The 26387-nt window shown below is 35.3% G+C and overlaps 1 protein-coding gene across 1 annotated transcript; it reads right to left on the reverse strand.

The window, feature by feature from the left end:
• Positions 1-11343: 11343 nt before the first annotated feature.
• On the reverse strand, positions 11344-15350 carry LOC149165274 (beta-glucosidase 24-like). The gene is made up of 13 exons (XM_089431104.1): positions 14907-15350; positions 14747-14813; positions 14589-14647; positions 14299-14374; positions 14132-14212; positions 13706-13793; positions 13366-13618; positions 13171-13286; positions 12540-12760; positions 12338-12369; positions 12103-12205; positions 11876-11984; positions 11344-11789 (listed from the first exon to the last, which is right to left on the reverse strand). The coding sequence occupies exons 1-13, from the start codon at positions 15066-15068 to the stop codon at positions 11579-11581; spliced, it is 1578 nt and encodes a 525-aa protein (XP_089287230.1). The 5' UTR covers positions 15069-15350; the 3' UTR covers positions 11344-11578.
• Between the last annotated feature and the right edge of the window lie 11037 nt (positions 15351-26387).

The following is a 26387-nucleotide window of genomic DNA, read 5'->3' on the forward strand; positions in this document are numbered from 1 at the left end:
TTACTGGGTTCCAAAGCTTATAACCCTTTAAATCATCCTTATACCCAATAAAGATGCACTTTTTAGTTTTACTATCCAACTTGGTTCGTTTCTCCTTTGGAACATGTACATATGCATCACATCCAAATACCCTCAGATGTGAAAGAGAGGGTTTCTTACCAACCCATACCTCTTGTGGAGTTTTATCCTCCAACATTGATGAAGGTGATCTGTTGACCAAGTAACATGCTGTCTCCACCGCCTCTGCCCAGAATTCTTGTCCTAACCTGGCACCACTGAGCATGCTTCTTGCCCTTTCTGTCAACATCTTGTTCATTCTTTCTGCAACTCCATTTTGCTGAGGTGTATATGGAGTAGTCTTCTGCCGTGCTATACCACACTTCTTACAGAATTCTTCAAATTCCTTGCTGCAAAACTCTCCACCATTATCTGTCCTCAGCATCTTTATCTTCTTCTCTGTTTGAGTTTCCATGAGAGCCTTAAATTCTTTAAATTTGTCAAAGAATTCAGATTTATTCTTAAAGAAATATATCCATGTATTCCTTGAGAAGTCATCTATAAATGATACATAGTACACAGACTTACCCAGTGATGGAACCTTCATAGGTCCAAACACATCACTGTGCATAAGCTCTAATATCTGTTTTGCCCTCTTACTACCAGAGGGGAAACTCACCCGATTCTGCTTCCCATATACACAATTTTTACAGAAATCAAAATCCAGAGAGATATTACTCATACCTTCTACCATACCTTTACCATGAAGCATTTGAAGGCCATTCTCTCCAATATGTCCAAGACTTTGATGCCACAACATGGTCTTCTCTCTAGAGACCACTAGATCTTCTGCTCCACTTTCAAGAACCACAAAACTGTTGCACCCATCAATAACAATACTACCTTGCAGCTTGTACAGAGTTCCAATCTGAACTCCCTGCATCAATACCAGTGCTCCCCGAACCATCTTGCAGGTATCCTTCTCGAACATTGTTTTTACACCTGCATCATCCAGCTTGCTTACATAAATCCGATTTCTGGCCAAAGTAGGAATATGCAGAACACCTAGAAGTGTTCTACCTCTTCCACCTTGTAATTTCAACTTTACTTTTCCACAACCAACGATTCTAGCCTTCCTATCATCCGCCAAGAAGACATCACTACCATCATATTTCTCATACTCGTAGAACCACTCTCTATGGGGAGTGAAGTGAAAGGATGCACCTGAGTCAATTAACCATGCCTCATGATCTACATGTGTACTTGAAGAAGCCAAGTACACATCCCCACCTTCATCTGAGGTGGTTTTCGCCTCTGCAGAAGGAGCATAATCAGATCCCTTTCCTTTATCAGGAGCTTTAGATTTATAGTCCCTTTTGTAGTGCCCTTCCTTTCCACATTTCCAGCACACCACCTTTACAGGTTTTCATAGAGATTTAGATCTCCCTCTAGATTTAGATCTCCCACTCGATGACTTATTTTTGTTTCTGTTCTGGGACCATCCTCGTACAGACAAGGCATCACCATTCTGGCTCTCCATATTTTTCCGTCTCATCTCCTCCGTTAGCAAGGATGAGACTATTTCATCAAACTGAAAGGCAGTTGCATTGCTACCTATTGCAATAACCAGACTATCCCACGAATCTGGTGGAGAATACAACAAACTGATGCACTTATCTTCATATGAAATTTTAATATCAACAGACGCTAACTGACTTACCACAGTATTAAATTCGTGCAGATTCTCTGTCATCGAGTCTCCATCTTTCATCCTCAAGTTATACAACTTTTTCCACAGGAACAGTTTATTCACCAGAGACTTAGATTGGTACAAAGTCCCTAACTTGTCCCACAAAGCCTTCGCCATAGCTTCCCCTGATACATTCAACAATATTGAATCTGAGACACACAATCATATTGTTCTCTTTGCCTTCCGACCAAACTTCTTCCATTCTTCATCAGACACTCCCATTGGTTTAGTACCCGGATCTATCGTGATCCACTGATCTTTATCCACCAACAGATCCTCCATCTTGAGTTTCCACAGCTCAAAACTCTAACCATTAAATTTCTCGATCTCTATCTTTCCACCGCTCGCCATCTTCTTTCACCAACAGAATCGATCTCACAGATCTCCCACTAAACAGGTTCTACCACAGGCCCGAGCGAAACCCCTCAGCAACAAAGGCGTCCCCTTGAAGCCAAAATAGCTTTGATACCAAATGTAGATTTTAACCCTGCACAAAAATTACCTGTATACGAATTCTAAAACACATAAAATAAACAATGCGAGAGCATAACACATAAAATACATCTACACAGATATTTTCCCCTGGATCCCAAAACCGGGACTACCAGCTTGATTTTTCATTATATTCCTTTTAATGTTACAATACATATTTATACATGTCGAAGCATCCAATACCATGGACTGAAAAACCAATGCATCCAAAAAAACCCATGGACCAAAAACCATAGTGTCCAAAACCATGTGCGAAAATCATGCACAAAACCATAGGTGGGTCTGCCCAATCTAACATAGGGTCTAAAACCAAAATTTTCCAGGGCGCTGCCCCGCACCCCATAGAATGGGGTTACAGGTGCCCCTCAAACCCCTTGTGACCTCCCCCCCCTCTAACCCCTGGGTAACTACGTGGGCTAGTCGTGGAAAGAATATAACACAACCCAACAAAGAAAACAGTGGGACAGGATCTGATATGGGTGCTCTGACTGATATTGATGATTAATGTCTATATGGTCTATTCATTAATTTTATCTAACTGACAAAGATGCCTTGATCATTGATATGTTAACAATGCACGAGTAGCATAGGTTTAGGGGGAGCATTAGCCTTTACGTACATTCAGCATTGTTGGCATTATGGTTGCTGAGTCCAGCTATGGCTTCAGATATTTATACCATTTGTTACTCAAGTCATGGAAGTGATATGAGTCCTCTTGGACAAATTATGTAATTTGTATCCCCACTTTACATGTGATGGATGATGTAATATTTCTTGTTTTTGTCATGTATAAACAATTGGTATATCCCCACTTGGTTGAGTGGATGAGTCCAATTTGGTATATCCCCACTCGGTTGGGAGATGGATGTATGTATGAGTCATTGGTGATAGGAAGGTCATCCTCACATAGTTGAAGTTATAGAGTCATGTTATTCTCTTAGAAAATATTTTTTGCAGACTCTGCTTATACTAGGAAGAGCATGGATGGTTTCAGTACATCTCAGCATGTACAAAAGGGAAGCTCAATCAGAGATTTCAGCATGTACTCAGGGGGAGCATGACCAACATAATGTATGTCAAAGGGAGAAATTATCTTGGTCCACCCTTTACCCTTGATGTCAAAGGGGGAGAGTGACTTGGTGTTGTTGTTGCCATCAAGTCTAAAGGGGGAGGTTGTTGGCATTATGATATAGGTGTTGTCCTTGATGGCAACTCACACAGATGAAAGATCACGATGTGGCATGTCAACAACAAAGAATTACAGATCAGACTATAGAGAATGAAGAAAGAGAGGTATACGTAGGTTCACCTTGACCAAGCTGCGTATACATGCAGGTTCACTGAAGACAAGTAGCATATACGTACACATGCACTTTCATAGAAGGAAAAGCGCATATATGTTTGAAAACTAAGTTTTTGGTCTGAGGTATTTGGTCCAAGGTATTTGGTCAGAGGTATTGACCCTAGGTATTTGGTCCAAGGTATTGGTCCTAAGCGTTTTTTATCCATGGTATTGAGAAAGGCCTAAAACTATATAAGGAGGAGAAGATCATTAGGCCAAGGTGTGCAAGTATCGAATATCTGCTAAAGTGTGAGATCTAGTATGTAGATTATTGGCTTATGGTGCTTTGCTTGATCTGAACCAAGGATGAACCTTAATGGTTGATGAGGAATAAGATCTAATGATGGATCAGGATCTTAAGATGTGAAATGAATTATCATTATGTGGGTTGATCATGTATATTCTAGATTTGAATACTGACGCATGTGTTATTCTGTAAATGTTATGATCTAGGTATAACTGAAGTCTGGAATAGCTGCAAAATTATGAATTAATATTTACAGATGTGTACGTTGGTTGGCTTTGATAAAAGTACGTATGCACACTAGTTCGACACATGGAAGTAGCATATACCTTATGAAGTATGTTTCAATTGTTTCTGTTTGCTATTGCAAAGTTCTAGGTTCTGTTTTGGGTTCTGGTGACAGTGTTCTGAATGATTAGATTCAGGTTATGCTTATCGAGTTTCAGAGATTGGTTGATGTAGATGTACTTGATGATTGTATTGTAGTTATGATGTTGTTGATGGGTTCAATATGAAAATTGAATGAAATGTGGCCTTCAGATTGTAGTGTTGTGTTCCAGGAGTATCCAGTCTGAAAATTCATGAAACATGGTCCCTGGTAGAAGAATGGAGTTTTTTGTAGGCTGGTACCTACATACTAGTAAACATATTGGCTAGTACAAGAGCTAGGGGGTTGTAGCCTTCTGCAGGTGGGTGCTTGCGTATTGGTATGAGTCTGCACCAGTACAAGATTGTAAACAAATTTTCTTATTATTAAAAGAAGACAGAGACGATAGCAACAGGTGGTTTTTACCCACATTGGGTTTCCACCTTATATCTTGGTGTTCATGTGTGTTGCTGATGTGTGATGATCTATTATGCTTTTACTGCACTGTCTAATAAATCTCTGATATACTGGTTAAAGTTCAATACATGATAAATTGTCTAAATCAAAAGTTCTATGCATATACATTGGTTGCTTTAAGTACAATCACGTATACATGCTAGTTAAATTAGCTGAAGTAGCGTATATAAATCTGTTTGGGAAATTAAATTATTGATTTGATAATACTTATTCACCCCCCTCAAAGTATTATTTCCAACAATGTGGCATGCACTAAACCAAGAATAACAATCGTAAGTCTAGATGGAGGTCATGAATGGAAATATAGACACATAATAGACACAACATTCTTGTCTTCACTTGGGAAGAAAGAATGGGAGGGTTGGGTAATCATCTGGCATCTGATACTCTTTGAGGATGTGTAGGGTATCCAAGACAAGAGCAGGCAAGAGGATTGATACTCTTTGAGGGTTGGGAACCCAAGATAAGAATAGTCGTAGAAGGTCACACTCAGTGAACACCTTGGTGGGTATGTACCTTGAGAGATAATGATGAAGGTGTCTATAAATCATTGGTTTAGCCAGCATTGTAAGTCATGGTCTTGTGGAGAGATGAAGTTGTTAGTTAAGGCCTTGCATTATGAAAATGCTGATTGATATGATGCTATATAGATGGGATTACCAATCTGATTCTTATTATGAGAAATTCTTCAAATTTATAATAACCAAGTATCATTGTAAATACCTCCCTAGTTAAGAGGGAGTGTTGAAGAAAAGGGTAACTAGGTTCGGTATTTGTCAATGTAATTTTGATCTTTGTACTTGTCAAGAAAAATAATTATATTTTTATAATATGAATGATTTTCTTGCTCATTCCATAGGTCTAGGAAAGTAAAAGAGTCAAGATTATATTGAAGAGCTCTACTTGAGAATATATGTAACAAAAATGGGTCAACCTAGTGTCTAGCAGCCCTGCAAATGACAAGCACCATCCTCTCTGTCACGTCGGCTTGGAAATCGAATTAAAAGGCAGTCAAGTTGGCTCAAATAATAGACACATTAGTTCAACAATACAAGTCACCTTATTTATGGAGATAAAACCACTATATATACCCCATTAGGGGTTGTGAAAAAGAAAGGACAGAACATAGATACATCTGAGATTTTTGAATAAAATGACAGGTTTCAGAACTTCGCATAAACCTTTGCTACTTCGGGTACATCTGAAAACTCGCTGATAATCTCAGTGATATCTCGGACAAGTAATGGAACAAGAATCTCAGATGAAGACTATGTTGCAGTGTTACAGTCGCAAAAGGGATCTATAATTTTTCGGATGGATATTACAATCTCAGCATAATGAAGGAGCAGTGATGATTGTGACAAGGATGATCATAGTCTCAACCCAATGATGATGGAAGGATCTCATGGTAATACACTTCATCTTGACTTACATTAAGGTGCAGTCATGATCCTATCACAATCATGATCTCATTCTTGAATGTTATGATCTCGATGAAGGTGCAGAGATAATCTCAGTGGCGATCTCAAGGAGCAGTCATGGTGCAATAATGATGATGATGATCTCAACAGTAAGAAGAGGATTGGTGTCTTAGTCTTGGAGTGGCTTGATAGGTCAAGGATCATGGTCTTGATGTTCTTCAATTAGAATCTCTATAAGAAGAATTATGTGCGGGTTTTCCTCTCCAAGAAGGAGAGGTTTTGGCCCTCGTAGAATGCCAACTTCTTGTGTTCTTGTCTCTTTGTTTTGGTACCAGTTTGATGAAGTAAACACACACGGCCATAATAAGAAGAAAATCAAGATAAATAGTAAAAGAATTTCACAAGTTGTTATCAAGTATAGAATAATCTATCTAATGCTAACTGTCCTAGATTCTTCAACACATATCACATGTCTTCTTACAGAGAGACACTATAAAAAATACCAATACAAAAATTGTAGATTTATTATTTTAAGAGATAACAAGAACTTAAAGGTTAGATTGAAAAATAAAACAATTAAACTAAAAAGAATAGGAAAAAAAAGTTCATAATTCAATCTAGATTAGTCCCAAATTTTTATTTTAATACCATAAAGATGAAATTTAGAAAATTGAAAATTAAATAAAAAATCAAAATCCAAGTAATTATATCTTATGGATTTAATAATGAAAATAACTAGCACAACCACATTAATAAATATGGTTGATATACACCAATCAACATCATTTTCATAACAACCTACCTTGTGTCTAAGCAAATCATTATTACCCTTTTCCACATGTTGTCTTATCATTCATAGATTGGACTGTTGAGAGTTGTATCGTTTGTTCATAGTCACTTTTAGTATGTAACATTTCTAAGAAAAAATGGGCCACCATCATTATCTATTGGTATCAATATTCTGTGGTGTGAATCTTGTGTATGGGTAGAAAATTATAGCTTACATTGTAAATCATGCTTGAAGCATGTGACCTACACATGCAAGTCATGTAAAAATGTTGAAGCCTGAGCATAAGTCTTGGAGCCATCTAACCTGAAACATTAAGCTTGGAGCCACTGGGAAGTTTCAGTGCATGTCTTGTTTTGAGCATTGAAGGAGTGAGAGTAAGTCAGATTCTTTGCATTGCAAGAGAGATATGTTGTGAGAAGTGTGTGCATCACTACAGATTTTTATCACTTATAAAGTGGTATGATTATGATTTGTCTCTGATCCCATCAATATTAAAAGGATCTAGAGGCTTTATATGGAAACCTTGATGGCATCACCATTGTGGATAACAAAAAAATGAAAAAAATAATAATATCATGGCCACTTCTATGACTAGTCATGAGTTTTAGGCCATGCCCAGTCCCCCTTCCACTGCTACAAATTGGTCAAGAAGTGTTATATTTTCCAATCCATTAATCAACAAGTAGTCATTAAACTTTAGAAGATGTTTCCCAAGTAGCATGAGAGACCACTATTGTGGCTCTTACTAGAAGTACTAATAAAGAAACCAAGGAAAATTTCTTAAAGGTTGGGATGGATGGTGTGTTATTTAAACCAGTGTCTCCTGAAAAAACACATAGTGTACTAGTTGGTCTCTTGGAGCATCCAAGCCACCATGTGACAATATACAAAGTCTATGTTTGTTTAAAAAGTGGAATTTTTTACACGTAATGTTATGTTATTTTTGAAAATTTTAAAGTTGATTATGTGATTAGGTTATGGTGACCATTATTAAGGTTTAAGCCAGCATAGATCCATCTTTACCCGAGATTTATCAAGTGCCGAGAGGGTTCAAGTCTCTTTTTGGATTAAATCTCTTGAGATACAAACATCATTTAAAGTGATTTTTTTTTATCTCTCTCGTCGCTTGATAGATTTGGGGTTAAGATGGATCTACGCTAGTTCTTATGTACACCTATGCCATATTTAGGCTGGATCCAAATCTTCCTCTCTCTCTCCTCTCTCTCTCTCTCCCCTCCTACTCTACTCTCTTCCTCCCTCTCACCTTCCTTCTCTCCTCTCTCTCTCTCTCTCTCTCTCTCTCTCTCTTCCCTCCTACTCTACTCTCTCCCTCCCTCTCACCTTCTCTCTCAGCTCCTTTCTCTCTTCCTTCCTCTCTCTCCCTTTCTTTCCCACCTCCATCTATCTCTCCCCCCCATCTCTCTCTCTACGCTGCAACTCTATCACTATCTCGCTCCCTCTTTCCTTCTCTCTTTGCCCCCCTCTCCCCCTCCAGCTCTATGTCTCCCTCTCTCTCTTCCCTTTTTGGCCCTCTCTATATCCTCTCCTCTTTGTCTTCCATCCTCTTCTCTCTCCCCCTCTCTCAATCTCTCCCTTTTCACTCCCTCTCTCTATACCTCTATCTATTTATGTCTTTTTTCTTCCTTCCCTCTCTCTCCACCTCCACCTCCATCTCTCTCTCCCTCCCCTCCTCTCTCTCTCTCTTCGTTCCTTTATCTCCCTCTCTTTTACACTTCCCTCTCTCTCTCTCTCTCTCTCTCTCTCTCTCTCTCTTCGTTCCTTTATCTCCCTCTCTTTTACACTTCCCTCTCTCTCTCTCTCTCTCTCTCTCTCTCTCTCTTTCTCCTCCCCATCACTCTCTCTCTCTCTACCCTCTAGCTTTGTAACTATCTCCCTTACCTTTCTCCTTCCCTCTCTCTCCCCCTCCCCCCATCTATCCATATGCTCGATAATTTTCACTCTATGCAATCATTGTTATATGTAGTGTCAAAAATATTTTTCATTTTAATTTTTTATTGTGAAATGCATTATTGGTAAGCCATGGTATTGACCCATGATATTTTAAGAAAAATTATTTATAAGTTATTAATATCCATGGTAAAGTGGGGGTGGATATCCATGGTTAAGAAACTTGTTATATTGTAAGTTTATTATAAGTATTAAGTTTTTATGTGCTTATCAATTAAATTTAAATATGGTTATGGAATCATTATTAGATATTTGTGTAGTGATTTTTTTTCTTAAGTTTTGTAGGAAAACCATCCAAAAATAAACTACTGGAAAATAACTTATACTCAAGTAAATAACATATTTACCATCAATTACTTCCCACCATAATTTAAAATGGATAGGAAGTTACTTCCTACCATTATTTATGTTTTCTCTAACACTTATGTAGGAGTAAAATTGTAACTGTATGACCGATGTAACTTATAATTATTTATGAAATTTTTCTTGTTCAAGGGGTTAAGGTCCCCTGCAAAGAAAAATTACAATATAACAAATTTAATTTTATTATTTTTATTATTTTAACATTTCATTATTAATGAACCAAGATTTAAATTTTTACACTACAACATCTCCACCATATTAGTTCTATATTTCTTCTAACCTTTTATTATTTTTTAATTGAGCATACGGATAAATGTTAAATGTTAAACATTTATGACTACACATCTACCTTTATACTCGCCAACATTGACATTTGTTAACATTTACACTTGACATCTACCTCATACTAGGCTATAGAGCATAGCTTGGCGCAATTAAATTTTGATTGAAAAAAGTCTTGGAACTTAATAGAATTAACCATTATATTGAGCCTATCCAACTCAATACAAAGTGTAGTGGTTTGTTAGAATTGGCTACTCTAACAAATCACACATAAGTATGGAAATTCAAGACAAAACTTGAACTAGGAAATGAATAGATAAATGATGTTCTATGGAAAATGATCACAGTGAAGTGTAGGTCATTGGAAGAGGATGTGAGGCATAAGTGGAAGTGTAGGTCATTAGAAGAGGATGTGAGGCATAAGTGGAAGTGTAGGTCATTGGAAGATTGGGAAGTTTCATCATATATGTTATGTATCTCTTGTGGAGGTTTCATAGTGTTGTAATATTTTGTGATGTAAATATCATTCGTGATTCTACATGTAAGAAGTGTTGTAGCTGGAAGGGTGTTCTAGCTATGTTTTTTTGCTTCCTGAACTACTTGCTAAGTAGTGCACTATAAAGCCCTGATTGGTAGGTGCAGAGAATGTAAGCTCGGGATCAATACATCATGTATCTAGACTACTTACCTAGACAATTGGTGGTGACAACGAATGACACCCATGTATCTCGATAGGTGCAAGTAGGTCCATAGGATGGTTAATGAATCATTGTTGTCATCATGTTTAGATATATGATAGGTCTTGAAGTAGAATAAGTTTCTGGTTGTTTTGAAGTTTCAGTGGTACTTTGGTTTCCAATTGGTATGTGATGAGAATTCATCATATGAAGGGAGGATCATAGACACTTTTTGTGGTAGTAGTGAGTCGCATAGTTCTTTCTCGAGAAACCAAGATTGGTTGCAAATTGAATTTTTGGAGAGAAATGACAAATTTGTAGTAGGGAGGACATAGAGGTCCTAAATACAACAAAGAGATCTTTGGAGAGCATGTGACAATGCTTGTGACAAAGACAATAGAGGATAATGGTTGGAGCAACAACAAAGGTTAGATAGTGGTGGACAAATAAAAGTAAAATAAAGTGTGAGTGTGTAAACTAAATAACAGATTGATGACAATATTGCAACGTGATTCACACATTGTAGCAAGTCTATAGCATCATGTTTGGCCTCATGTAGTGGTCCTTCATAATGTATTTACTTGGTATCTCCTTGAGTGTAGTTTGTCCCTGAATGTACTTGAGTCAGTCATGATGTAAGCCTAATGAGGCATGTGTACCCTCATGTAGTTAGTTGTAATTTAAAAACCACTTTGTAAGTGTAGATTTGTGGTAAGCCAAAACCCCTTGTTGTACTTTGATGAAACTGGTGAGAAACAAGAAAGTTATGAACAAAGATTCATGTAAAGTGTTATTGTTCCTTGAGAGTGTGATGTAAGAGCTATACCTTAAAACAAGGTTAGTTATTATTTTCTAATCTTCAAAAGTTAAAATGTAATTTTTTGAAATAAATTTACAATAACATAAAAAAATATATATTCAATACAAATGTAAATGTATATAATAATGTGCTTAAAATTTATAAAAAAATTAAAATGATTATTGATAAAGAAATTTAACAATCATCTAAATTTAATTTCTTGGGCGTTCCCTTCCATGCTTCAGGGTATGCTAGTTATATTGTTACTAATTTTAACAAAATTATGGATGATTCCCTATATCACTAACCATGTCATCGTAAACAACACAAAACTTCTATCAAGTATAACGTTATAATCTTTCGGTCAAAAGTGAAATGCAACACTCGTTCTGTCAAAAGTAAAGAGAGCATATTCCTCTACATTACTTGGAAGATTAGGAAACCCCTGAGTGTTTCTGCAAGTTCGAATCAGTAACGATCCAAACTTTGCATTGATCTTGAATCATGATACAAAATAAGCAGTATGGCAATCTAAATAGCTTAATTTTATAAGCCTTACTAAATAGCTTAATTCAATCCATAAAACAACCCACTGAACTTATAATGAACTTATAATGGGTGGTGCCGCTGCTGGCTTTCTGAAGACAGATTCTCCTGTTTGAGGATGTTCCTAAACCAATTAGCAGAGGCCCTGGGATATCTTTTCAAATTGTCCTTGTAATCCACATAATATAAACCGAATCGATAAGTATACCCAAACGACCATTCAAAGTTATCCAACAGCGACCAAACCAGATAACCTCGAATATCAGCTCCCTCGCTGCCATCATTTTTATCAGGCAAACATTATATGAGTATAAATTCGTTCATCTATACAACCAATTAAATCACAAAACATCAGCCTACCTTATAGCTTCAAGTAGTTCTGATAAGTGTTCTGAGTGGTACATCACTCGCCGGGAATCATTTAATGCTTGTTCAAGAGGAGTTGTGCCATCGTCAAAATCAACATACCCTGTGAGAATTCATATTCATGTTCATACCCCTAATAATCCCTTCATTCCAAATTCAGATCTTTCAGAAAACATATAGAAATATTTCTTCTTCTTCAATAAATGTCAAGGCTCAAGTACCAGTTTCGGTAACGTATATAGGGGGGTTGTTATATCGGTGTTTTGTATAGTTTATTATGTCCTTTAGTCCCGCTGGATAAGACCTGTAAGTGGAGACTCCTTCCTGCAAACATATGAACATAGTATCAATATGTTTTTTTATCAGGGTATCCTCATATCACACAATAAATTGAATTGAATTGAATTTCTATCATCGTTGAAATAATTCAATAAACTTTTATGAAGATAGGCTCACCACTGATCCAATGTAGACTCCGTCAACTTCATCTGAAACTCAGACAACAGGCAATGATAAATGTCAAAATAGTAAACAAGAAAGAGTGTAAGACTGTAGAACAGATCAATGAAATAGGGATCAAACACGAGCTCCTCCAAATAAACTTGAGCTGTTTCATTATAAAAGCTACACAAATAAAAACTATGGCCTGCAATATTACATGATATATTAGCCTGAGCATCCAAAACGAAATCCGTATGGGAAGGATTTGGTGGATGCGGATTGTTGACTGTGAAGTATGTTGAGTAGTAGTTATAACCAAGAAAGTCGAAGGAGCCTTTCAGTTCTCTCGCCTCTTGACTGGTAAACCGAGGCAAACGTGCGCCAACTAACTTTCTCATGGAGTCTGGGTACTTTCCAGAAGTCAATGGCTCCAATAACCTTTTTTGCAATTAAAAACAATTTCATTATTTTAACTAAAATCACTGAACTATCTAGATTAACGAAAATATAAATTAGTTCTAAGCGACAGTTGGCACTGTTCCAATTAATTTTCTCATGGATTCAGGCTCGTTTTCTGAATCCAATGGATCGAAAAGGAATTTTTGTAGTCAAAAGCAATGTCATTTTTTCCAGTAAAATTGATGAAACAGGTCCCGTAACACTGAATTCAAAAGTGTTTTTACAACTAAAAACAATTGCATACCAATAATAGAAAGCTTCGTTCAGTCACTCGTTTATGATAAAAAACGAAGAAAGTACGACCATCTAAATCTGAGTACTCATGCCAAAGAGTAAAGATAACTTATTTGTCCAAATAAAATATAAACCAGACATAAAAGATAAGATACCATCCTATCCTGAAGTCAATTGCTCTCTGAGTAGCCATCTGATCCAGCAATGACTCAGAGAATGGCACCATCCAGCTCGCTGTAAGTACTATTCCAATCGAACCTTTCTGCTTTCCCTGCATTTTGATTTCAACATTACAATATATTCTTGTTCAACACAGAACCATACCAAATCAGAACACCTCTTCTGTGTACCTGGTACTTGGTCTTATATATTTTTACAGCAGCGCTATGTGCAAGAAGCATATTGTGGCCTACAATATAAGGCTCTGTTGCAGAAACACCCGCTGTGCAGTTTCCAAATCCAGGGGAGCATCGACCGGGTGCATCAACCCCAACATCGTAGCCAAAATATGAGAAGTAAAGCTGTTCGTTTACAGTTACCCAATACTTCACACGGTCACCAAAAGTTCGAAAACATTCTTCTGCAAATAAGCCGAAATCCTCCCTGAAAGAAAGAGAAAATGGGTAAATATATATTCCCATGTTTTGAAAGCGCCAAACAAATATTTATGACATGATGAGTGAACCTTACACGACTTTTTGGCTAAGGAATCCCATATACTCGTCCTCCAGAACCTGTGGTAAGTCCCAATGAAAGAGCGTAATGAAAGGCTCTATATCTGCAATGCAAAGGCCATATACAAGTAAGATATATATATATATATATATATATATATATATATATATATTAAAGGAAAACTTTGCACTCTTTCGATGGTAGATTTGTAAATTTTCTGTGGAGGACAAATGGTTCAATCCATTTAACTCAGCCCCTGAAACTGAAATAATATATATATATAAACATTTTGAAGGAAAGAGCAGCACATTGGAAACAGAAGCTAAACTGCAGATGAAACAAACACACTTCCTGAATATTATAGACAACCCACACTAAAAGTCCAGAAGGACTGAGAAGTACTATAGATCATAGAGGGCTTGTGAATGATTTCTGTGATACCATTATTGAGAAGCTCGTTTATGAGATTATTGTAATAAGCGATTCCTTCTTGATTGACTCCTCCATGCCTTGGAGAGCCCTCTGGGAAAACAATTACTGAAAATAGTTAGAGTTACTAAAGGAGATGAACAATGAAAGTAGAAAAAAATGGCATTTCTTCTGCTTACTGGGAAAAATGCGCGACCAGGAAATAGAAAAACGATAAACGTCCATTCCCATATATTTTAAGCGTTCAACATCTTCCTGCACATCATTGCAAATGATTCAAATTGAAAAACAAAAAAATAATATATAATGATTTACAATAAATGGACTAGTTATTACTGAGCTTTATGCCAGAAAACCGGTTGGTTATCTCTGTAATTCGATTTAGGAAGAAGTACCCAAAAGTTTATCCCAAAAAAAAGGAGATTAATTAACCATCAAAAGAAATACTGCTGTTAATTTATTTTCCCACCTTATAGCGGTGGTATTGATCGACTGCAACATCCCCATTATTTCCGTCTGCAATTTTACCTGTATAGCAGTAATTAAATAACAAGTTACTTCAAACACAAAATTAAATGGAAAGGACTCGTTGTTAACGTTTCATGTATGTATGGTTTGAGCGTAAACCTGGGGTGTGGGAGAATGTATCCCAGATGCTGGGCAGTCTCCCGCCCTCGCGGACAGCTCCTTCCACCTGTAAATCAAACCCAAAAATATGTCAGAAATATAGTCCATTAAGTAATTGATATTATATTGAAGGTGCAGGTATTGACGTGGGAGGATCAACTTGGTAAGCAGCTGTGGCGGCGCCGAACTTGAAATCTTTTGGAAACATGCTTCTATCTATCCTTGCACAACAAGATCCTGCCGCCTTAACTTCTCCGGTGATGAGGAGAAGGAGACAGAGTGAAAAACCCAAACAGGTATAAAGAACTTGAATTCCGGCCATGTTATTTCTGGACTTTGCTTTGATATGCCAGTGTCATATAAAAAATTATTTCGCTGAAATAAACATTATCACCATAACCAGGGCATTATAACCATAGGTGACATTTGGTCTGTGGCAAGTTGGCAAAGCTTAGATATTGCAAAAACATACTACTCTATCAATCAAAGGATTTACAACATGTTGTTGATATCAGGAAATGTTGGGTGCGCTCCTCAGCTATGGTGGAGTATGTTGAGAAGAAAAAACACCATATTTTTTCTCAACTATGGTTGAGCATGCTTAGAAGAAAAAACACCACATTTCTTTAGAAGAGTCTAAGGTGATTGCGAGGATTGACCATTTCCATCACTGCAAGTTTAGGCAGGCCATCTAAATTGAAAAAAGGTCTAACATGTTGAATAATACGATGGGTGGAAAATTACCACTTGTTGGTTCCTGTGTCCTTTTTATTAGATTTGTTCCTTCTCCTTATCCTTCTCTTCTCTCTCTTAGTTTTGTTATCTCTCCATTTTTTTAAGGTGAAATCTTGATTAGTGTTATTTAAACAGGTTTTTTTAATGTATATTTAGATTCAACACCCTAAAAAACCCCTAGAGCACTTCGGATTGTGAAAGGGTTACCCATCAAGGTTGTGATTTCAATAAATTCCTTTCAGATATTAGAGAAATTAGATCGGAAAAACCCACCGGAAAAGCTTCCAAAAAATCTCACTAAAAAACCAAATGATTATTTATTTGTTTGATTTTTATTTATTCATTCTTTTATTTTTATTTTTATTATTTTTCATTTTTTATTTTATTTAATTAGGCCGATAGGCTTTCCTATGCATCAACTTCTTCGTCAACACTTTTATTTTGATCCATTAGATTAGATGAGACATTTTCAACTGTTGATCTGAACCAGAAAACAAAACAACGGAAAATCAAAAAAGTACAAACCTTCACAAAAAAAAGATTCTATGCAGAAAATAAAAAAAACACGACAAAACTCATAAAAAAACAAGAAAAGAAAAAAAAACTAAGAAAAAGCAAAAATTTTAAATACAAGAAAACACAAAAGCTAATGAGCTTGAGTGTGCACAACTCATACAACCCCTGCAATTTATTGTATCGGTTCAATGCATTCTTAAAATTCCAGGATTGTTTGACAACGCACTGATTTAAACTTAGAGACATTATCACTATCTTGACGGAAACCACGAGTCACCCACTTTGCTAAGGTTTTCACACACAATTCAAAGTTATTGTAAACACACCACAGAAAATCTACAGCGGAACCCACACCAATAATGATAGATTCCTCCCCTGGTTCATCCAAGTCAAGCTTGTGGGTCTAAACATGACGTGCGCCCTAGGCTTTATCGAGTTCAAAAGATGCTCTGCACTTCCCATCCCACAAATGGGATTTCCAAGATAGGAAGGCTGCGACCACCTGGGTGCTTCGGCACTTTCGAGGAGGGCTCTTCGGCACGCTTCCCAAGGCCTAGATTCCATATTTCCCGTCAGTGACTCGCCCGCAAAGAGCGTCGACAAATTTTCCCGCCCATGGCATGCGCTATATATATGGGTGGGCGACCAGAGACTAAGAAGCCAATGGAGCATTGGAGAACTTAGAACTTCAGAAGAGTAAGTAATCTGTTTTTCTGATAATTGTTATTGCAATTGCAGACATGTCGAGGGATTGGGTAAATTGCGAATGCGCTGACAAGAGCCAGTGCACTTATGTTGCTTACCTTTTTTTTATCTCAATTTATTTCATTCGCTTTCCCAATTTCATTCACTTGGTCATGCGTTCGAATCTAAGTCGAGAAAGAAAAACCAACAACTTTATATGAGATGGGTTTTAGGAGTAAGGTTGTCTGATGTTTGGATTGTTTTGGTCTTGGATTCGAATCTAAGTTTTTAAAAAAAAAAAAAAACCAATAACTTTATATCGGAAGAATTTTATAACTAAGTTGGTTTCATGTTTGGATTGTTTTGTTCCACAGCAAGAAAGGATTCCAGATGGATGGTATTGTGAAGACAAGCTAAGAGATGGGGTACCGTTTTGTTTAGAGTAGTTGTTATTAATTTTATTAATATTAATATTTTTCATATTTAATAAGTTATAAATTTTCTTATTAAAATTAATAAGGTAATTTAAATTAAAAATGATTATTGTGATTATAGAATTTTTTTTATTAAAGTTTATATTTTAATTTAAGATAAAAAAAATTATTATTTTTATATAGAAAATATTAAAAAATGAAAAGTAGAAGGAAAAAAATTGTTAACATCAATTATTCAACATCTCATGTTTTTTAAACCTATGGTAAGATTGTGATGAAAAATTAAAATTGCATTAATATAAGTTTATTTTAATTATTACTTTTTATAAGAGAATTTCTATCTATAAAACATTTATTTGGTGTTTTTAGTATAAGTTTTTATTAACTCATCTTTTATTTGATTGTTTTAACATAAGTTTTCATTACCTCATTTTTAAAACAATTATGTGGAAAATATAATTAGAGATGAACATCTATACTTATTTTATAAATATGGAGATATTAATTTCATATATGTAATGATCTTTTCTTTTTAGAATAAACAAATAATATAAAAGCATTCATTAAATTTAAAGATTTGAATAATTTACATAGCTAGTAAGTTTGAGAAAAAAATAACATGATATTAAAAATATTCTAAATTTCTATTAAAAATGAGTAAACAATGGATTGAGATATACTTAAAATGAAGGATATCAACTATGCAAATCTAAATTTTATAATTCTTAGCCTCAAAGTTCCTATAAGTCTTTTGCAAATACATATAAATAATACTATATTTTATTTTAATTTTGAAAAATAAATCAATCAAAAACCTTAAAAATGCCATACATTTGATTTTGCATGGGTTCAAGCTCTACAATGATGAAATCTTACCCATAGTTTTTGGGTTTGGGCTTATGATTAAGGTTCTCAACTTTAAACATTACTATAGTTGGTGGAGGGAACTTGTCAGGGAACTTGCCATTTCATTATGGAGGGAACTTGTCATTTTACTTTTGAAAAAAATATGATGTCTTTTTCTTGGTTTTCTAGTTCAACATGAATTTCAATTATATTTTTTTTAATATAATTAAAGAATATGATATAATTGGTCATTTGCTTGATTATATAAAAAATTCCTAAAATAAGAAATATTGTATAGTAATATTTTTATGGAAGGTTAAACTCATGTTTATTTTTTTAATTTATTTAAAGAGTGATTTCTAAATATGTAATGCTCCAATACAATTATAATAGTTTATCTTTCATTAAAAAAAAATCAAACTGCGATTAGTGTTGGTTACATGTTAGAGAGGCTAAATTATTAGCAAATGTTCCTTACTCATTTACAAGGCATTCCCCTTTAAGACTCTAAAAGTTGGTACAAATACATTATATCCATATTAACCTCTTAGACTTGGACAATAATTGACAAATGAAAGTTTAAGCATTTTGAGTCACCAGCAATAATCAATTTGTTTATGCCTTTGGAGTTGCTTATCTTCAGACCTTGCCAAAGAGAAAGAGCTTTGGATTGGTTATTCGAGGTTTTCCCAAGTCCCCATGCTTACTTTGTTTCATGTTTTTCTTCGAGGTTAAATATCACCCTTCCTACTCCTGCCTCCCCGGGGTTACCTTTCGAAGCACCATTGAAAAAAATTTGAACTTTCCCTATATTCCTTTGCCATTCTTCAAAATTTTGCCTGGATAGTCTAATACGGAATGTAGGGACTTTATTATTATTTTTTATTCGAGGTAGACTTTGAGTTTTTAGAAATTTTGAGCCATTATTTTTCTTCTAGAGATAGATCCTTTATTTCCTCTTCATCATATCCTTGAGAGGATATCACCTCAAATAGGAGTTGTATTCCTTTCATGGCAACAAATTCTAGGGAGCAACATTTACTTGGAAGATCACTTGATTTGGGCAAAGCCAAATCGACCAACAAAGGAACTTTGGAACTGTCATCCAACATCGCATAAAGAGGGAGTTAGATTTCTTAGGAAAAGAATATTGAGATTGCCATAAATTAAACATCACATTCCACTCACCAAGAATAAAAGATAGATGAAAAATATGCATGAGAGCAAATTTCCAAGTATCCACTGAGAATGGGCAAAAGAAAAAGAGATGCTTGATGGATTCATTTGCCTTGCCACAGAGCATGCAACAAGAAGGCCCATGGATGTTTCTTTTTCTGAGGTTCTCAGTTGTCAAAATTTTCTCATGGACCAGCTCCCAACAGAAGATGTTGACCTTTGGAGACCATCCTTGTTCCAAATATTTTCCCATATTTGTGTTGGAGATGGAGAGGGAAGTTTCTTAATGAGCATAGTGTATCCCTCTTTGACTTTATACTTTTTAAATTTCCCTCCAAGCCAAATTTGTTTATCTAATTTTCTGGTAGAAATATGCACAAACCCTTTTAGATGGCATAGTATTGAATGTGAATGATGCAACAAATGCTTGGGAAGATTCAATGTTCTCCACCCATTCCAATTTCCTTGTTCATCCCAGCTAGAAATGTCAGCTAGATGAGTAAAACCATGTTCCATCATCCAATTTTCAAGATCCATAAACCCCTGGTCATCAGCTAATAGATTAGAGAGGGGAGAGTGATATTTCCACATATGAATAAACTTCTCGTTACCCGATTTCCAACCTAGATGATTCAACGAAAGCGGGGTCATTGTTTTGAAAAGCTTCCAAATTTTGGTACCTTTCCCTTCTCAAACTTGTCCTTCAGGTCTGAGGAGATGATTTTTGTGGAAGTATTTCCTTTTAAAGGCTTTTTTCCACCATTCATTTGAATTCGAGAGTAACCTCCAAACTAGTTTGGCACCAAGAGCTAGATTCATGAATTCGAGGTCTTTGATTGCTAATCCCCCCATATTCCTTGGTTACCTTACCATTTTCCAGTTGACATGATGGAATTTTTTTTCATTATTTTTGCCTCCCTGCCAAAGGAATTTCTAGGTTAGACTACTTGATCTATGAATTATGTTCTTTGGAGTTAACAAACTTGACCCCAGATTCATTGGAAGGGAGGAGAGAACCGATTTGATCAGAATAACCCTGCCTGCTAGATTTAGCCACCTTGCTCCCAAATATTGAATACTTTTTTTGATTTTATGCACAACAGAATCCTAGTCTTCCCTAGACTCCTACATAAAGGATATTGGAATCCCAAGATAGGAAAAGGAGTTTCTGTCAATATAAACTGGGAACCCCAACAATCTGGAAATTTCAGTCAAAATAACCCCAAAGAAATTCCAACCAATCAATTGAAATTTCTTTTTATTGATCAAACCCCCAAACAAAAGAAGGTATAAATCCAAGATACTCTTGAATATTGAGGCAATAACTAAGGATGCACCACTAAGAAGGATAGTGTCATCTACGAACTGGGAGTGGTTTACTTCCCGAACATTTCTAGCAATGCTTAGGCCTAGAAGAGAACCATCTAACCTTGCTTAGCCTCTCTAACATGTACCCAACACTAATCATGGTTTTAATTATTTTTTTTAATGAAAGGTCAAGTATTATAATTGTATTGGAGCATTACATATTTAGAAATTGCCCTTTAAATAATAATAAAAGTAAATATGAGTTTAACCTTCCATAGAAATATTTATATAGTATTTCTTATTTTAAGAATTTTTGATATGATCGAGAAAATGAACAATTATATCATATTATTTAATTATATTAAAAAATATATAGTTGAAATTCATTTTGGAACTAAAAAGCCAAGAAAAGGACATCATACTTTTTAAAAGTAAAATGACAAGTTTCCTCCATAATAAAATGGCAAGTTCCCCCCACCAACTATAGTAATGTTTAAAGTTGAGAATCTTAATCATAAGCCCAAACACAAAAATTATGGGCAAGAGCTCATCAGTGTAGAGCTTGAACCCATGCAAAATTAGATGTATTGGTATTCTTAAGGTTTTTGATTGATTTATTTTTCAAAAATAAAAATAATATAATATATATATATATATATATATATATATGCAAAAGACTTGTAAGTTCTTTGATGCTAAGAATTACAAAATTTAGATTTGCATTGTTGATATCCTTCATTTTAAAGATATCTCAATTTGTTGTATACTCATTTTTAATAGAACTATAGAATATTTTTAATATAATATTATTTTTTCCCAAACTTACTAGCTATGTAAATTATTCAAATCTTTAAATTTAATGAATGTTTTTATATTATTCGTTTATTCTAAAAACAATAGATCATTACATATATGAATACAGTTTGAATGGGCCTAATGGTTAAGAGCATGTGTTTCCTCCTAAGAAGTCACAAGTTCAAAACCAGAGGGGGTAGTCTAAATATTTAAATTGAGCTAATAAAAACTTATACTAAAACAACGAAATAAATGTTTTATAGATAGAAATTAGTCTAAATATTTAAATTGAGCTAATAAAAACTTATACTAAAACAACTAAGTAAATGTTTTATAGATAGAAATTCTCTTATTGACACATTATTATTCTATTGAAATAATAATTAAAATAAACTTTTTCCACTGGAAAAATCGTAATTTTATTCGTTATGAGTAAAATTACATGTTGTAGATGCTGAATAGCATATGCTGTAACAAAACTTGTCCTGCTAATCAGGAGCTAATAATCAATCAAATAGTCAATCTAGGTTTTCCTACTCTTCTTTTTTTCCACTTTCCGCCAACCTTCAATGTTGGGCGGAGCTGTTACAATAATCATTTTTGTTTCATTTGTGGCAGCCATGTTGTCCTTTTCAGAATCTGTGCTTGTTGGTGAGCATGCTCGTTTGCTGCCTCCTATTTCCTGCCTGGAGTTTTCATATTGCTGCTGAGGGTTATCTGCATTTGTGTCTATTGCTCCTTCAATCAGATTTTCATTGTTCTGTAGGTAGCATGAGAGTTTTCTTTGCTGATTTCTGGGTTATTCCTTCCTCCTTCATCTTCTTGTAGATTGCTGGTGGTTTCTGCATTCTTTCCCTCTTCTATATCCTCTTCTATATCCTCCGCCCATGTGGCTGAAAATTTCCATCCTTTCGGCTTTGGTGGTTGTCTCCTTTTCCTTTCTTTTTTGTTTTGTGGGCATGCATTCTGAAGATGACCTGTTTGTCTACATATGCGACAGCGGAAGGCAGTGTTTTCATAATCCAGTGGTTGTGCCCATTGTTTTCCATTATGTATTAGGAGAATGTGCTCTGGTAGGCCTTGACTGAGGTCTACCTCCACGCATATCCTGGCAAATGTGTAGATATCCTTGGATAGGCAGTCATGATCTACTTTTAAAAAAGATCCCAGGGTATTGCCTATTCCTTCCAGTACTTTGTAGTACCAGAAGTGTATAGGAAGGTTGAACAGTTTTACCCAAACTGGCATTTTGGTGACCATCATGCTGTTTGGATCGAAATCTGGGAACCAAGGTTTCAAGAAAAGGCCAGCGTTTCCCCAAAACCATGGTCCCTCGTTCAGAGCATATTCTTTGTCCTTTATGGTGTCAAATTTGACAATAAAGAATCCTTTTGAACAGAGGTGGATATCACAGTTTTCTGTCCATATGGAGTAGATCCATTGACGAAGGGCTTCCGGCTTGGGCCAAAATCCATTGAACCTGCATATCACTGCTTTAGTTGAGTAATCAGTTTGTATTTCATTCACCTCTGGTATGGAAATTGTTAATGCAGGGTTCTGTGTTGTCTGCTCAACAATGTATGCCCCTGGTGCTGTAGCTTGCTGTTCTGATTTCTTTTGTGGTTCCATCTTCCCTTGGACTGCATCTTTGAAGGAAACAGGTCCTTTGGAGCTTGTGCCGGGGCAGCCTCCGCGCAATCTTGTGCTGAGGCAGATGGTAGAGTCCTTTGCTATACCGTATTCCATTAGATTGAACCCCTCCTGAATTACCTTCCCTGCATAAAGGAGGAGTTGTTTGCATGGTGGGATTCTAGTCTTTTCATGTATTCTCTGTTTGAGGATTTCTGTTGTCTCCCATATCCCTATTTCGATGCATATTGTGTTCCCTCCCATAGATCTGATGAAGAGAGGTCTTTTTTTATCTTCCATCGTCTTTGCCGGTGAGTGTATTTCCAGATCTGACTTGCATAGGGGTAGATCTGTTCTACAGAGGTCTAGATCTGAAAGCCTATGACCCGATCTGTGCCCAAGTACTGTAGATTGCAGAGGATATCGCTGTGGAGCTAGAGCCAGGTTCTCTCCCCATGCTTGGTCATCAATCAAATTTGTTGAGAGCTGCCAGAAAGAGTCAGATCTGGCCCGCTGCTTTCTCCTGGGCATAACCCTCGCTGAGGGAGGCGCAGCTATCCAGCACTGATTGGGGTCCAGTTGATTTGTTACAGATGGCCAAGAGTATTGAAAGATGGAACCCAGATCCGTCCTGAATGATACATCATGTATCGAGAAACCGAGATAGAATTCCAATCTCTGTTTGTATTGTTCCAGATCTTGGGGCTGCTTTCTGGTGGTAGATCTGGACCAAGCCCGAATGGAGAGGCCATACTCTGCGCATCCATTTGCCGGGCCCCCATCCATTTTTACTCCGTGTTTTTTTATGAGGTTGACGACGGCACAAACCAGATCTGCTGCAACCCTGCGAAACGCCATTGCCGTCGCCTCCATTCGATATTGGTTGGGGTCCAGCTTATTTGATGCAAGCAACTGAGAACAGTGATAAAAAGCACCCAGATCCGTCATGTATGAAACAACCTGAGCCAAGAAGGGGTGGTTAACCTCCAGTTTTTGCTTGCTCTGTTCCAGTTCTTGAATCTGCTTTCCGGTGGTAGATCCGGCCCCATTCCAAAGGGAGAGATCATGCGCGGCGCGTCCCTCTGCCAGGCACCCCTCCGATTCGGCACAGTGCAGATCTTTGTGAGCAGCGGCGGCGGCCTGACCTTCTGAAACTTGAGTAAACGCCATCGCTCGAACCCTCGCCCGTCTCCTCTTAAAATAAACTTATATTAATACAATTTTCATTTTTTCATGGCATTGTTATCACATTTTTAAAAACCTAGAATGCTAAATAACCGATCTTACTAATTTTCTTTTTTTAATATTTTCTATATAAAAATAATAAAAACCTCTATAATTACAATTACCATTTTTACTTTAAATACAATATTAACTTTAATAGAAAATTTTATAACTTCTAAATTCACGCTTCTATGTGATTTCTACCCAAAAACACTCTTAATTTTATAACTTGTTAAACATCTAAAATGATAATATTAATAAAATGAATAAAAATATTAAAACAAAACACATCTAAATAAAATGACAATTTTTTTCATTTCATAAAAATTTAAAAAATACAACTATATACACTTATACACATACGTGAAATTTGTTCACAACTTTAATTATATATTTTTTTAAATTTAAATTTTTACATAAATTTCAAAAACATTACAATTTTTAATTTAAAAAAATTAAAAATAACAAAATATTAAAATACAACCATAAACTTTTCCCACATAAAGTATTGGTTTTTCTTCATTTACCATTTATGACTTCCACCCTATGCGAGGAAATTCCATGTCATACAAATTTTACATCAATATACAAATGGTAAATTACACTCAATGGCATGACCAACTAGCAAATATCAACAAAAACAAGGTCCGAAAGAATTAATCGATGGTCAAATAATACTGAATAATATGTGAGTTTTATTGTTTAACTTGAACTTATTATATTTTCCTTTCGTGGGGAAGATCAGTGGGACCAGAAAAGGAAATTGAAGTGGACCTTGATCATCACATCAAATGTTTTTTGAATTTCCTTTTTCTGTTAATGTGTTTTTCGTAGTCTCATATGCAAGTAACTCTGATATGTTATGTTTTTAGAATTTGTTTTTCATAGTCTCATGTGCAAGTAACTCTCATATGTTTGCAATTTTTTTTTTTAATATGTTAAAATCGGTTAGAGATTTGTTCTAATTGTGATAAATATTATTTAAATAATTGGATTTTTTTGGTATTGAATTCATATATATAATTTAAAAATTATTTTAAATATTTTTATTTTATATAATAAAATTTATAATAATTTTAAAAATAACTAATTTATGTAATTAACTCTTTTATGATAAGTAAATTTATAATAATTTTAAAAATAACTTTTTATGTAATTAACTCTTTTATGATAAGTAAATAGAATATATTTATACATTGTTTAAATAAACATTAACCACAAGTGTTCATTACTAAAAACAAAAATTTTGTGGTAATTGTGGTTTTACATTGATTTGGTAAATTCACTATGAATCAAGATGATTTTAATGTCACAGTTTCTTATGTAATTCTTTTATGAGGTTTTTCTAATGTAAATGAAATAATATGTCACTTTAGTTTTATTATTGTTGTAAATTTTTAAAATATAAAAAGGTCCCACCAAACTACACGCCTACTTCAGGCCACTCACAACCTCCCGGCTCATTCCCACTCCCCGGTTTTCCATTGGATTCGAATTGAGAATCTCTATGAGCATAAGAAGATGGGCATCGCCCTCGTTTTAAATATGCCGTCAGAGAATAGACAGAGTATCAAATAAACCCAGAAATTAAGTGAAATTGGCCTCAAGGAGGATGGCGTTGCCGGTGCAAGCCAAGCTCAACACTCTCTTGAATTTCGAATGAATCACTATCATGAGTTTAATTAACAGTGAGTCATCTCCATAGCTAATATTCGAACATTTTAGAGTTTTTAAATCAAATATCAATTTCATTCTATTAGTTTTTTCCCTGATTTTTTTAAATAAAACATAAAAATAATATATTCTTAATTTTTATTATTATTATTTTTTTAATCTATTATACAACAATTTTGGAAATATAACCCATTGCAATTCGCAATACTAATAGTGTGATTTCGGAATTATAGCACCCATTGCAATTAACAATACTAATAGTTTGGTGACATGCATTAATAATAGTGTTGTGACAAAATTTAGCAATACCCACCACTATAACCCCCATTTAAATGTCACCACACTATTATTAAATTCTATGATTAATGGAAGAAGATATATAATGTTTGGCTATGCATGTTTACTTCTCTTTTACCTTTGTTGTTATGGATGCGTGTTTTATATTGTTAGTTCCTTTTATGCTGTCATGGGGCAATCTGTGAAAGCCTTGCATATGGCAATTAAAACACTATTATCTTTTGCCTTTTCTCATAAGGCATGCTTTCTTGCATAGTATCCTAATCCGTATACTGCAACTCTTATTTGGAGTGGAGTAAGGATTATGCTTGTCCCAAGCAAGT

This window comes from Pinus tabuliformis, chromosome 5_1 (genome assembly GCF_031772625.1).
Source record: "Pinus tabuliformis cultivar Carrire ecotype Pingquan chromosome 5_1, CPIR1, whole genome shotgun sequence".
Taxonomy (NCBI): domain Eukaryota; kingdom Viridiplantae; phylum Streptophyta; class Pinopsida; order Pinales; family Pinaceae; genus Pinus; species Pinus tabuliformis.

Excerpts from the sequence above, each read along its gene's own strand:
- LOC149165274 (XM_089431104.1), bottom strand. The coding sequence starts at position 15,068 with ATGGCCGGAATTCAAGTTCTTTATACCTGTTTGGGTTTTTCACTCTGT. Across the intron at positions 14,375-14,588 it reads ATCAATACCACCGCTATAAG|GAAGATGTTGAACGCTTAAA; the intron begins GTGGGAAAATAA and ends AATGATGTGCAG. Across the intron at positions 14,213-14,298 it reads CTGGTCGCGCATTTTTCCCA|AGGGCTCTCCAAGGCATGGA; the intron begins GTAAGCAGAAGA and ends TTGTTTTCCCAG.